Source organism: Plectropomus leopardus, chromosome 9, assembly GCF_026936395.1.
Source record: "Plectropomus leopardus strain MGB_pleo_1.0 chromosome 9, ASM2693639v1, whole genome shotgun sequence".
NCBI lineage: Eukaryota > Metazoa > Chordata > Actinopteri > Perciformes > Serranidae > Plectropomus > Plectropomus leopardus.
In genome coordinates this window covers 34,669,844-34,684,483 of record NC_142184.1, presented here as the reverse complement: position 1 = coordinate 34,684,483, position 14,640 = coordinate 34,669,844, and the positions used below count along the sequence as shown (strand labels likewise).

At 38.0% G+C, this 14,640-nt stretch overlaps 1 protein-coding gene across 2 annotated transcripts; it reads right to left on the bottom strand.

Annotated features, from left to right (window-relative positions):
* Positions 1-1,637: 1,637 nt before the first annotated feature.
* Positions 1,638-14,053, bottom strand: gata5 (GATA binding protein 5). 2 transcript variants are annotated; one of them, XM_088082611.1, is made up of 7 exons: positions 13,696-14,053; positions 11,104-11,772; positions 8,012-8,181; positions 6,045-6,173; positions 4,331-4,415; positions 3,961-4,088; positions 1,638-2,866 (listed from the first exon to the last, which is right to left on the bottom strand). In XM_088082611.1, exons 2-7 carry the CDS (start codon positions 11,615-11,617, stop codon positions 2,747-2,749), a joined length of 1,146 nt encoding a protein of 381 aa, XP_087938737.1. In that variant the 5' UTR covers positions 11,618-11,772; positions 13,696-14,053; the 3' UTR covers positions 1,638-2,746. The 2 variants fall into 2 exon arrangements, with proteins under 2 accessions (XP_087938737.1, XP_087938738.1); XM_088082612.1 differs by lacking the exon at positions 13,696-14,053 and adding an exon at positions 13,407-13,551.
* Between the last annotated feature and the right edge of the window lie 587 nt (positions 14,054-14,640).

The window sequence follows — 14,640 nt, the reverse complement described above, 5'->3', positions numbered from 1 at the left end:
AACATTTCATTGTCTTTTTCATTTTTTAAAAATGATTTTTTTTTTTTTAATTCACCGGTATGAGTAAAAGTGCTATTCATGCTCCCCTCTCATCTTCTCAACCTCTTGTTGTTCATTTAAAGCATCCACTTTCCTCTTCTCCCTGCCACACTAAAATGAATGTATCTGCATCGTCACATCGCAGTGCTACAGGCCTCTCCCAGCAACAGATAAGACAGCAACATCTTGGCCAAAAGTCATAAAGCTGGGCAGTGTTGGTGGTGCACCGGTGCCTCGATGTCGCCATGGCGGCAGTAAAGCAGCAGCCTTGTTGCTGACAGGTCTGTATTTTCCTCGATGGTGTGGTCAACTCGAACCCGGCTGCCATAAAGCAGAGTTGGAACACAACCTTTGCTCGATACTACTGGCTTAAGCAACCGGCAGGAGAACACACCCTCCATGTACACACACATATGAACTCACACACATATACCTGACTGTGTGCACTGGAGTGTGGGCAAATAAATCTTTGCTAAATATACATGCAAATGCACAAACATCTTTATCCTATCGATAATGCAGTTCAGGAATCAGAAAAAGAAATATATGGTTAATGTAAGATAATATGGCCATCAGCTGAAGGGATTCTTTTATAAATGAAACACGGGATGTGTAAAGAAAATAATGATATATGACTTCAGTAACTGCCAAGGGGTAGATGAAATGCAAATTAAACAAAATTCATCAAACTAAGTTCTAAAGTTAAAATTTTATAAAAACAGTATAGTCACATATTGTTAATGAGAATAATAAATAATCAAAGGGTTTTACAAATTGGTGTAAAGTTTATCTTTAGTTATAAGCTACCTATCAACCTGAGTCATTTGTCACCTCATGATGCTATTCAGAGTCTGTGACAGAGAGAGAGGAACATTAAATAGTTAAAATATAGAGTTAAAGTATTGATTGTTTGAAAACAGAAAGCTAAAAATATTTTTTAAAAAGAGTTAGCAGAAAATATTGTATAAACACTTAGAAGAATTGGCCTAAAGTAATGTTTATACTGTTGGAAGAGTTCGTCTAAAAATCTGTAAAATGATTGAGGAGTTAGGTGAATTAATGAATAAATAGTTGGAAGGGTTAGCTGAAAGTAGTGTAGAAACAGTTGGCCTAAAATAATGAGTAAACAGTTGGAAGAGATTAGCTGAAAGTAATCGATAAAGAGTTAGAAGAATTAGCTGAAATTATGGATAAGAAGTTGACAGATTCGTTAGTTGAAACTCATGGATGAAAAGCTGGAAAAGTATAAGCTGAAATTACTGATAAAGAGTTGGAAGAGTTAGCTGAAATTATGTATAAAGACTTCAAAGAGTCAATTGAAAGTAAAAGTTGGAGGCTGAAAGTTACGGATAAAGTGTTACAAGAGTTAGCTGGAATTATGGATAAAAAGTTGAAAGAGTTAGCTGAAAGTTAAAGTTGGATGAATTACTTGAAAGTAATGGATAAAAAAGTTGAAAGATTAAGCTGAAACTGCAGATGAAACGTTGGAAGATTTTACTGAGAATAATTAATTACCAGTGGAACAAGTAAGCCAATGGCATCTAAAGTACACAGAAAATAACTGAGATTCAATCAAAAACTAAACAGATTTTCACAAATTGAATGAATAAAATGTGAATCAGTTTATTAACCTGAACAGATTCCAAAGAGCATTGTAGAAAGTAGAGAGGGGGAGAAGAGGGTTCTTTAGAACATTATAACAATAAAATACCCTTACATATCGACAAAATACAGACAACAAAATTAGATTATTATGTTAAGAATCATTTCACACTCTTTAAAAAAATGTGCAATTGAGTCATTGCACTTTCATTGTCAAATATTAAAGCAGTAAAATGCTGAAATTTTGATATGTAGTCCTGACGTCAGAATCAAAACAAATGGTTCTGATTATCAAATAAATCATACAAGATGCAGTTTAAGTCCTGTAAAATCCGTTACACGATCTAAACAATGTCGTTTAGAGGCTGTGCAACACACCAATTATTCTACAACAGTGAGCAGTGGGTTATAACCTGCTGGTTTTAGTGTCCACCATGACTTTTAACTGTCCTTATCTCAACATAAATAATGTGCCTATAAAAGTTAATCATCTACACGTTTGTAATGAGACATGCTCAACAGCCATAAAAAGGTATTTTCTGTCCACTCTCCGCTTTTCCTTCTGTGATGACAATAACATGTTGAAACTGCTCTCGTTATGCTTGTCACAGAAATATTGACCAGTGACCACAAGAAAAAATGAAAATCAGTTATCAGCTAGAAAAAAGGCATTACTGTATCCATGTCTTTTTACATTTCACTTGATTGTCTTTGCATTGGTGTGTTTGGTGTACTGTTTCTCCATAATGGAGGTCTCTTTTGGCAATAGGTAGTTTTTGTTGTTTCACTGAGGAAATGTGGCTTGTTTGAGAGGCAGGGTCAGTGTTCTTTGCTCTGGCTGAGCTGTTGAGTCAGTGCATTGGGGATAAAACACACATTCTTTTGTCAGACTGCAGCCCAGGTACCCTGTTGTCCTTGTGAAGTTAAAGTATGGTCCAGGTGAGAGCCGGCGTGTTACAGTATATTATATGGCAAGCGGATTAGGTCAAGGTGTTCAGCAAAAAAACCCAATTTAATGTTTGTACCACATAGTTTCCTCACAGGAGTAGCTGCAGGATGGAGAGCAGTGTGGTGCCAGTACGGCAGTCCTGTTGGTTGAGGTTGCTCATGCTTGCGACAAAGCACACCAGGAGTTCTGTGGGGCCATGGAAGTCGGGGTAAAGGGATAATCCTCATATTTAATGTCCACGTGTCCTGATCCTGTACTGTCTAACTGAGAGGCCGTCTGCAGGGAGGAAGAGGAAGCAAAAATAATAACTGACACTGTGTTAAATTAAAAAAAATTAAAAAGCCACTTTAAAAGGGCACATTTTTCACTTAAAAGACAAATTTCTCATCATGACAGGGACTACTCAGTCTGTGGAATCAGTTTTATTGTGTCTTCTGTAGCCCTTGAGGGAGCTTTCTAAAGTCTGAGAGAATAACCCTGATGATGTCATCAGCAATTGATAAGGCGTGGTTAGTGGATTCACTTGCACAGGTTAAATACAGTAAAGGTGAAATTCAAAGCCCCTTTCCAACTGCCCAAAAACCCACTAACGCCCGCTAACATCTGGCTTTTTATTAAATGTGACAGGTTACAATCAGCATTCAAATCTGAGTCAAATTATTGCAGTAGTCATGGCTAATCGGCATTGATGGCGATACAACATCAAGGTGGACGTGCTAATTTTAGCCCCTTTTCTGGCATGATGCAATGACGGACTGCCAGAAAATACTGTCCGTCTGTGCCCAAGCAGCATGTGAACATCTGCACAAAGTTTGATAAAAAGACTGAATAAAAGATATAAAAAAGAAGTAACCACCATGACATTTTCACTGGCCTCCATGCTGCCTTTTGATGTGTCCCTGATGTTGGATTTGGCACACAAGTAAAACCCAATACCGCACACAGAAAGTAATACTCACGTGCTGCAGAGCCGTGTACACAGCTCTGATCAACTGGCAATGGGAAAAAACTTGCCTGTTTTTACCAGGGATTCCTACATTTAAAAAAAAAACCTTCCATGTGCTAGTTTTGGTGGAAAAGGGGGTGTAATTGTATCTTTTAAGCCATTTTGACATTGCCGCTCTTTGAGGAAATAGATACAATAGGTTTGCAGATTGTTATGACACGGTAGGTAATGACACAAATATGGCATTTGAAGGAACTGTATGCTTTTTTTCCCAGTAGCAACTGAGCAGACGAGTGTGCTAATGCTCAGCTATGGCCTTTTTCCGTCCCCAATAACATTTTTTTTATATTAAATTATGTTAAAAGAGCAAAATACCATTCTAAACTGTGTATTTTTGAGGCTTTTCTGTGGTGAGGAGTTGTACCTGAGTGCCAGATGTGACTGTCTGTCCGGCGTAGGGGGAAGGGGCCATGCTGGGTTCGCTCTTAATGGTTGAGGCATGTTCTGAGACTGACAGGGAGGTTGGGGAGTTGGTGTCAGAGGTGGTGGAGCCTGAATAATAATAAAAAAAAGGACAATCAAAAAAGTTCTTTAATTGAAAAATAACTACTATAATGACGATATATTAAGAACATTTTAAGAATTATTTGGGCTTAACCTGAATCATTTAACAATATTTCGATACTTCATTCTCACATTTTATGAGATTTCAAATAAATGGATAAATGTGGATTTCTATTAAATTGTCGATCTTCTCCACTTTCAACTTCTTTCTCTCCATCTGTCAACTCTACCTGTGGATGTTTTATTCTTGGGCATCTTGGGTTTGCGCTTCCTGGTCTGAATGCTCTCTTTCTTCATGGCCAGAGGTCTGGGCACCTGTAGGGAGGAGATCAACACACATTAGTTGAGTGTTCCTCCCAGTCCTTGATACAGCAGAGGCCACAGTCTCCTGATGGCCCACAGAGGCTCCCCTCCCACACTGCCGTTCTGATAACAATGACCACAATGCCCTTGGTGAGGTTTTCACACTGTGCAAATAATGAACTGTTCTCTACTGTAGAAAAAGTTTGCTAGAAGAGTTGTTTTACCCACAGGTTAGAGAGGAGGGACATGAGAGGACTGGGCTTAAAAAAGAGACATTGTATACCTAACTACATGATGCATTTCCTGAAGAAAAAGTGTGTGAGTGCTGCCACATGAAAATGAAAAGCATTGCTGAAAATCTGAATGAATCTTAAAGCACACTGCTGAAAATCCTGGAAATTGAACTGTAATACTTGAAGAGTTGAAAGGTGAAATGCATCACCAACAGAAGCTAAGAGCTGAAATACATTGCTAGCAAAGCTGGAGGCTTAAGTGTAATTCTGTCAAAGATAGTTATAATTAATGAACTTAAAGGTTGAAATAACTTTGAAAAACATAAAATATAGGAAAAAGTTGTTAAAAAGCAAAAATGTCCCTCAAGAGTATATGACATTTGAATGGTTTCTGCAGTTCAAAGTATGCAGAAATTGTAGTTGACTGCAAAAATGCACAGATGAAATACAATTACTTTGTTAAGTGGTTAACCCTTTAAAAACTGGTTTGACACCAGTTCTCTTGTGCTGCCTTTTATGAGCTATTTAACCCTTTAAAACCTAAACAAATTAGCTTGATTTCTTCATAAAAATCAATCATTCTTCCTGGTAAGAAATGTCCCACAAATTACAAGACATTAGAAAAAGGTGTCGAAGAAAATTTTCTAAAAAATTATTTCTTAAAAAAAGGAGTTAAGAATTTTTAGAAAATTATCAAAAAATGGTTAAATATATCCAGAAAAAAAATATATATTTAAAACTATATAAAATAATGCTACAGGGAAAAAAAGTAATATTTTTTTTAATTTTTGGCATTGTTTGGGGTCATTTCCTTGTTCATTTTTTTTAAAACCTTTTTTTATTTTCAGGTAATTTTCTTCTAACTTTTTGCTAATTACATGCTTGCATGTTTTTGGGTCATGTCTTCTTAAGTTGCTCGTTGCCTTCTCCCAAGTTTCTTTGTTAGAAATCAAACTAATTTTTAACAAAAACAAATTGGTGTCAAAGGTTTAAAGCTTAAATTAGGTCTGTAGGGAAAAGAATGCAAAATTACAAAGTGGAGCTGGCTGAAGAGGATTTGAAGATTTAATTTTTTTTGTTCACTTCATCTATAAGACAATACGAATAAGGTTGAATGTCAAAATTGAATGATTCATATTTTCTTATTCTGGGAAAATTTATGAATGTGTATTATGTGAGCTGTTTTATTTAAGTTATATGCATTATTTCGACTTTTTATTGAGAAAACACAAAGTTTCATATCAGTTTTGACGGGGCGGAATGCAAAACTTTGAAGCCCAATGTCTCAGAACTGTTCAGAACGCAGAAAGAATCTTATAATTCAGTGTGAATGCTGAATCAGCACTCACACAGTATAACAATAGAGTGGATTTAAGAAACTGGACCCTGTGATGTGACTGTGACCTACCCCGTGCAGCTTCATGTAGAGGCCACAGGCGTTACACACGGGTTCTCCCTCTGCGTTGCGTCTCCACAGTGTGGTGATGCTGGTGTGGCAGTTAGTGCAGCAAAGGCCGGCCCGGCGAGATGTAGTCTGCTGCAGATGTATAGAGGAGAAGAAAATGTCATTTCAATGAAAGTTTGAGTTTTATTTACTGAAATGAGAAATCTTAGCACAGTCAGAAATAGTTACATGTTTGTGTCCTTGAGCTACAGTTTGAGAAACTTGAGTTGAGCTGTTCCCTTAACTTTCAGAATGAATTGCAGGATGTCAGTGTGCGCTTTGGTACAACAGTGATGAATTGCCCCTCCACATACCGTGCAAAACTTCTAATAACTCAGCAGTTGGACAACTTTTAAAGACAATATCAAAAAGTAATAATTTTGTCCAACATCATTGTGTGACTATGAGTTTAGTTTTGCACAAGTGTGGAGCAAAATCAGCACACAACAGCAGCTTGCTTTGGGGAGCCTTGTATAAAAGCGGCCCATCCAAGGGCAAGGTCGCTGCAGGACAAATAAAAACAGGGAAATCAGCCCAGTGGTGGAAGGAGATATTGGGAAACTCGCAGCTGCTCTGCAGAGGCTTGTTCCTGGGAAATATACAGCCGTGAAGCCTTGACACCCGCCCTCACCAAACCACCACACAGCTTTTTCCAGCACTCTCTGATCACAATACCCTGACCTCAGTGGTTGTAGCATATTTTACGTCTTCAGAACAAATAATACACGAAGACGATTTGCATTAGCAACTCACACAATAACTTATTGTCAGGGCAGGCACAATATCAGATTTCATTATCATGGCCAAAAGAGTTCATAATAACAATATTATAACAAAAGCTATTGAAAATTGTAAAACTGGATTACTTACATACTATTATAATATGCGTATTATTAAGATGGTATCAATATTTCATTTTTAAATATTACGATTATTGTCAATATCAGTATATCACAACACCCTCACTTATTATCAGGGCCCTATGCACAAGCACTCTCTGAGGAGCCCCTGCCCTTCGTTCCTTGATCCAGATCTCTCATGCACCTTTTTATTTATCTATTTATTTATTTGTTTGTTTGTTTATATTACAAAGTTAGTTGCCTCTTTTCCTTCCCTTTTTTCTTTTTTTAAACCCCAATATTATATTATTTTCTCTTTTTAAAAAAAAATGTTTCTATTTTTATTTTTTTAGACAAATTTCAGTTTTTCAACTGATTTACTCTTACAATTTTAGTTTATGTATGGCAATAATTAGAAATCAGTCATTCTGGGCTTTTCAAGAGTCCCCTCAGACACTCACAACACCTTGTTAGATGGCCTGCTCTCTATGCCCCCCCATCATGCGTGGGCCCCAGTGCTGCTGCGCTGCCTGCCCTGTCTGTATTGAGGCCCCTGGATGGGTTGTTAAATTATAACAATGCATTACCTGATTAAAATTTTGAAATGAAAAATCTTTGCCTGCCTCTGCGAAGTAACTGGTAAATTTAGCTAGCAGGTTTAAAAAAGAATATTAAATAAATAAACAACAACAACAATAATAATACATACACACATCTAAAAAAATACATTATTTATTCATGTTTTCTTCTGAGTATATTTTCACACAATTAAATGTATTGATGTTTTGACTGTTTATATTTTACTATTCATTTATTTTTGGGTGCGGTTTTTATATAAATAAGTATAGGTTTCTACCACTTCTCACTTTTACTTTTTTATGTTTTCCTCATTTTGCTTTCTATTATGTGAAACAACTAAACTAAACTAAACTAAACTAAATGTTTAAACTGGAAATACTAAAGGAAAGTAAGACCAAGTAGCCTACTTTAAACTGGACTTGAGTAAATGTAGCCTACCGGTACCTACATCTTTAAAATAAATGATCAGTTAACGTGTGTTTCTCGGTGCAGTCTCTGTGTTTCGGGTCTTACCAGTCGTTTCTGTGGTTTGATGAGCGGCCTGTTGATGCCGTTCATTTTGTGGTAGAGGCCGCAGGCGTTACACAGGTAGTGTCCGGTACCGTCCCTGCGCCACAGCGGCGTGGACACCGAGCCGCAGTTGACGCACTCTCTGCCCTCAGTGCTCATGTCGTCCATCAGGTCTGAACAGCGGACAAAAAGACAAGAGATTAGATTCTATAAATAACATTTTGATTATAACATCACCTGCGATCCCTTTTTAATTTGACTTTTCTCCATGTGACGTCATTCTGAAGAAGAGTCGGATGTAAAATTTGACATAAGCAGCATTCATGTTTATCATTACTTTGAAAACTAGAGGGGTTGTGGATGGGGGTTGTGGTTACGGGCCAGTGCATGATGAATTAACCGGAGGAGGAATTTAACCCCCTCCCTCCCTCTGTGATGGAGGGAGATCAAACCCCTGGATGAGTCAACAGAGTGATGGAGGGATGTGTGAGAGGAGGGCGGGCCGCGCTGTTATCAGCCCGGAGGATCCAGGGGTCCCCTCCATCCATCACTGCTCTGACACACGACGGACTCCTGGCTTTAATTGCCCAAATTCGTAATCCCCCAATTCAGAGAGAGAGAGAGAGAGAGAGAGAGAGAGAGAGAGAGAGAGAGAGAGAGAGAGAGAGACCTGAAGGAGACCCCACAGGTCCGGATAAAGCTGTCCCGAGGCTGCCTGACTTTCTTTGAACTTGTGACTGCTGGTGGTTGTTATTATTCCAGAGCCCCCAAAAAAACCCTCCCAAGAAAAATAGAATCTCATTAAATCTCAGAAATGTCATTAAAGCTTATACATGTAAAATCTGACTTGAAAAAAACCAGTAAGCCCTTTTTTAACCTACCTTTTTCAAGCCAATCGATTTACTAGAATTTTTTTTTTGTAATATTAACTTTTCAGATTTTACAGTGTAGAAATGACGTATACTATATTAATTAAGGCACAGAGTGGTATTTTTACAGAAAGTATCATGTTCCAATGATCTTATAATAAACTTTTAATAATGAGTTATACTCAGAAACATTTTGGTTTAGGTCTAAAAATTCCTTCAGAATTCACCAAAATGAGATCGAATGAAATGTCATGTTTTTGAAAGGTGCTAAAATGCTGTGCTGGTGGTGTGGGATGACTGAACAGATAAATAAATACATCTAGCCTATTATATCTGGTACAATCGAACAAGTTATTCTTACTTAATAACAAAAAGTTAGCTTTTTTTCAAGACAGTTAATTTTTTTTGTTAACTTTCAGTCAGATTTTACAGTGTAGAAACGTCATCCACTGTATTAATTATCGCACAATTATGTTTTTGTATGGGAAGATATAAAGCTATGGCAAGAAACATATTGAGTGATATTTCTGGGAGCAGTTTGGTGTGAAATCCTTTCATAATGAAACAAAATAGATTTGATGACTTTGATTAAATTTAATCAAATGTCTATTGTCAAAAGGCGCTAAATGCCAAATCATCAAAGAAAGTGCTGAACAAGGCTTTTCACAAACACTTCAACCCTCACATCCATGTCTGTCTGAAACACTCTGATTTCTCCATCGACGTCAGCCGCTATGTGTGTGTGTGTGTGTGTGTGTGTGTGTGTGTGTGTGTGTGTGTGTGTGTGTGCGTGCATGTGTGTGTGTGTCTGATCAGCTGATAAAGGCTCTGATTGTTGTGTGGATGGCTCTCTGCGGTGTGTTTTTGTCTCCGTGTGGATTGAACTGTGTCCTCACAACACTGGACTGGAGAGGGGCAGATTAAATTAACATTTTAATTGATTGTTTTTGGAGCCTCTCTTGTGACTAATGTGTAAATGTGTATTGTCTAAATGTAATGTGGGATTGTTTTCAGAGACTTTGATTAAATCTCGACCTCATGACACAACCATTATTGATACAGACCTCTGTGTCACCTCCCGGAATAAATAACAACCACAGCGTCACATCTCCGCCTTTACAACCCCTCATAATCCATCCGAACAACCACTGACACGCTGAAGCCAGAGTGTCGAAATACCGGGAAAAAATACGATTCTGAAATTGCTGAAACAATAACAAAGTAATAATAATGTCCAGAAATGCAATTGCGATTTTCTTTAGAAAGGAAAAAATAATTAATCAGCTAAACTTTCGGAAAAAACATGAACCACTGAAATACACCAGTGTGTAATTTACATGATTTGGGGCCTACGGTTGAGGGCATGGTGATATTCAATAGTTCAAATATGATGTTGCACTTTTTAAATGACTGAAAATCGTTAAAATGAAAGCACATATCAAACAAAAATATCCAAACGTCGATTAAAAACCCTTTGAAACTGGAGCCAACTGGGTTCATTTCTTTCAAAAGCATGGGAAGAAGTCAACGAGCATTGACAGAAAAGATTACCCAAATATCAACAAGCCATTAGTAAAAAGAAAAGGGAATTACCAATAAATTATAAAAAAAAAATAAATAAATAAAAAGAAACACAACTGAAATTATTTAAAAACAAGGAAATTACCTATAAAATGTATGATTTAAAATAATAATCTTAAATATGGAGTTTTGATAATTAGGAACATAGTTTTCCCTAGTTTTTTTTCTTTTTCTTTTGATATTGTTCCCTAGCGTTTAAAAAAAATAATTTTCTAAATCTACTAATATTTTGCAGTTCATGGAACATTTCTCACTATGTTGCTCATTGCATTTTTTCCGATATTTTTTTCGTTTTCTTTTCTTTTTCTTTTTTTAAGAGAACGCACCAATTTGCTGAGGGTTCAAATGTTTAAATGATTGCTAAAGCAGTCTGAAATCAGCACAAAAAGTGATGCTGCTCCGGGTTTCAAAGGGTTAAAAATTGAATATGAAATCAGGGAGTACTTCTGACCAAATCAGCTGCTGGTGATGCATTTAGCACTCTGTGGTTAGGACCAAATTATATTTTTCATTGAAAACAATAAAATTCTTTCTCAGCCATTTGGTCTACTCATTTCCTTTAAAGGTGACGTTAATATATTTCAGGGTTGACTTCAAGAATAAAAAAAATCACTTTATGGTCAGAAATTAGTTTTGAGGCCTCACCCAAGCTGGACCGTCTCCCGGACAGTCCTCCGTGCCGTCCCTGCAGGCTGATCACTCCACTCTCGAAGGGTCCCGGCGTCCAGGAAGACGTCGCCATCTCTGGGCTCATGTACGCGTACGGGCTGGAGTAAGAGCCTCCGACCGAGCGCACCAGCGCGCCCCCGTACTGCTCCGCCCGGGCGCCATTCCCCAGAACCAGCGGGCTCTGGTAGGTCGCATCCCGGCCGGTGTTGCTGCTAACCGGCGGGCTGTGCGAGTACGAGAAGCCGTGCGGAGGGTGTGGGCTGCTAGGCGCGAAGGAGGAGCCGTCCGTGCCGGTCTGCGGCCAGCCGTGGTGCCCGCCGAGGCCGTGGGACTGGTGGGGCGAGTCGCAGGTCTGCAGGTAGGGCAGGGTGGGCAGCATGGCGGGGACTCTGGTAGTGGGGACGTAGACCGGGGAGCTGGCTGAGGGGTGCATGTAATTCCCGGTGTCGTAAGGGGACTGGTTGGAGGACAAGGCCAGGCTTTGATACATTTTCTCTGCTGTGTGGAGTCTGGAGGGGATACAGGGACGGTCTGTCAGGCTGGACTCAGTCCTGTGGAGGGGACACTGTCCACACGTAAAGACTCTTCCAGTCTCGTCAGGAGAATCCCTCAGTGCCTTTTTGATCCAATGACTTCATGAAATTCCTGAGAAATAATTGAAGAGATTTTATAAACATGACAACAAAGTTTCTAGGGCATCAGAATGTCACACTTTTGAGTCAGTTTATCACACACTGTGAAATCTGACAAGTTGATTTTACTTAAAATAATCTTGTATTGCCGAAGAAAAGAAAGTAATTACAACTATTTAGCTTAATTTGTGTTTACTTTGTATCTAATTGTGAGGTTTACTCAAAATTTAGTCATATGTAGGGTACTTAATTTTGTGAAGTTGTTGCAACTTAAAAATGACAAGTGAAATGACCTTGTTTTTTTAAGTGTTAGCAACTTCAGTAAATTAAGTCAGTCTGACTTGCATTAACTGAAAAAAGACAATTGTTAACCAAATTAAAAATAATTACGTCAATCGGTAAATGAATTAAGGATTTTCAAATCAAGTTAACAAGTCTGATTAACACAACTGCTTTGAGTTGAAAAACTTTAGCGCCTCAAGCTGAAGTAATTTTAAAAAGTTTTCTCTATAGTGTCCATCATGACAAATATGACTTGATGAGGAACTCTAACATGTTTAAGAATCTACAAATACAATTGACTAATATGCAACAAGATGCACTGTAAAATCTGACAAGTTGATTTAACTTATGAAAAAAATCTAGGAAACTGGCTGCCTTGAAAATGTGAGTAAAACAATTACCATTATTATTAGTCTTAATTTATGATTACTTTATATGAAATTCTTAACTTTATTTAAATTTTATTTATATTTCCTCAATTTTGTGAAGTTGTTGCAACTTAAAATGATAAGTTTAACTAAATCAATCTTCCTATGTTTTCCCAACTTCAGTAAACCAAGTTAAGTAAGCTAGATATTCGTATTGCTGGCTGCAAACTAGTCAGTCATATTTTAATATTGTTAAACATGTTAAGAAAACAGGACTCGTAGATCTCCTAACCCTTTTTGTCATGAATAAGTTGTCAGACTAACTTTGTTTACTAAAGTTTCTAACACCTAGAAAGAACAAGCTGATTTTGCTTGTCATATTTAAGTTGCAACAACTTCAGAATATATAGTAAATACAACTAAATTTCAAGTGAATGTAACACTTAAATATAAAGTAATATAGATTAGGATTTCAAGTTATATTTACTTGCCGTTTTCAAGGAAATCATTTTCCTTTTTTTAAGACCAACATGGCTTACTGAAGTTGCTAAAACTTAGAAAGATAGATGTTATTCAACTAAAACACAAGAAACTTGTGCTCCAGAAAAGGATACGCACTCAATGAAAATCCTAAAGAGCCAGGGTGGCAGGTCTGAACGGACTAAAAACCACCCCTGCCGGATGGGATTGCAATAAAACAGGTAATTTTTAAGTTGCAACAACTTCACAAAACTAAGTAAACATCACAAAACTTGTAGTAAAATTAGCAATTTGATATTAAGTAAACACAAATTAAGATATAGTCATATTTACTAACATTTCTCAAGCCAATTGATTTACTAGATGTTTTGAAAAGTAAAATCAGCTTGTCAGATTTGACAGTGCCAGCGAGTTTTATTGTGTTAAACTCCAAAACATCATTTGCACGAGACAAACTAATTACAGTCACGCACAGAAGAGGTTCAACAATCACTCAGTCTCATCAGCCATATTTCACCTGTATCAATGGATTGACATAAAATGGATTAAAATGACATTAACGACCGCCGCTATCTGTCCGCGCAGATAGAGGCGACTATCAGCGCCCCCAGATATCCTGCGGCTCCGCACCGCCTCATTAAATCATATCCATAACGGAAACCAAATCAAACAACACAACAGATAGCGGTCCGTATCTACCGTGCGTATATTTTCTATCAATAGAACTCAAAACGTTGATAATCGCCCTCGCTGCATATGCGAGTAACAGCGTTTCTTTCCAAGGGCTCTCAGTGTTATTATCTCACCAGATAAGGACGGTCGGGTGATAAAGCAGCAGCCCGGTCCTTCAGACGTCCAAAAACTCAGCGGTGGAGAGCAGAGCAAACTTTGTCACCTCGCGCAGAAAGAGACGGACGGATGGAGGAGCAGAAAGCAGCGTATCCAAAGGGATTTAATGCGTAAAAGTTGCGCGCACCGATCGGAGAGAAATAAAAGTTTTTTTTTGGTTCCACTCTTTCTCTTCCTGCAGTCTATCTGGAGATAGTTACTGTCGTTGATAACTGCTGATACGGGTGTGCTCCTATTCGCTCCCCTACTGGAAAATTTGTACGGGAGAGGAACACGTGACGCAGTCCGCTGCTCCGAGGTAGGCCTAGGTAGGAAGGAGGGAGGGAAGGAGGGAGGGAGTGAAGGAGGACCCCTGGGTGTCGGAGAGAGGAGAAGAGGGCCCAAATCTGAGTGCTGAGAGATGCAGAAGTAGCTTTAATTGCACCTGCATTCACCTTCTGCTGTGCTTGTCTCAAGAGGACGCAACACTGGACACATTTCGATCCAGGCACGATGTGAAGGATGAACCCAACAGTCTTTAGGGGACTAAATTTTAATCTTGATTTTTAAAATCATGTTTTAGGCATGGAATGGCTCTCTTGTAGGGAGTTGCCTTTACAGAGATCATTGCGCAACAGACGTTTAATGGAATTTTGGGGTAATGCAAATTGTTTAATGGTGCAACAATTTGCATTTTTGCTGGTTGTTTAACCCTTTGAAACCTTGGTTGACGTCTCTTTTCTTTGTGCTGCGTTCAGACGCCTTCATAAGTGCAGGGGAAAATGCAAAGAGCAACTTGACACGAACTGTTTCGCAAATTGCAAGCATTAAGTGGATTTGGAAATTTTTTATTTCTAAAGAAGAAATATTAAAAAAAACATCTTTATAATTATAATCATTTCTTATTTTTAACATATTTTCAC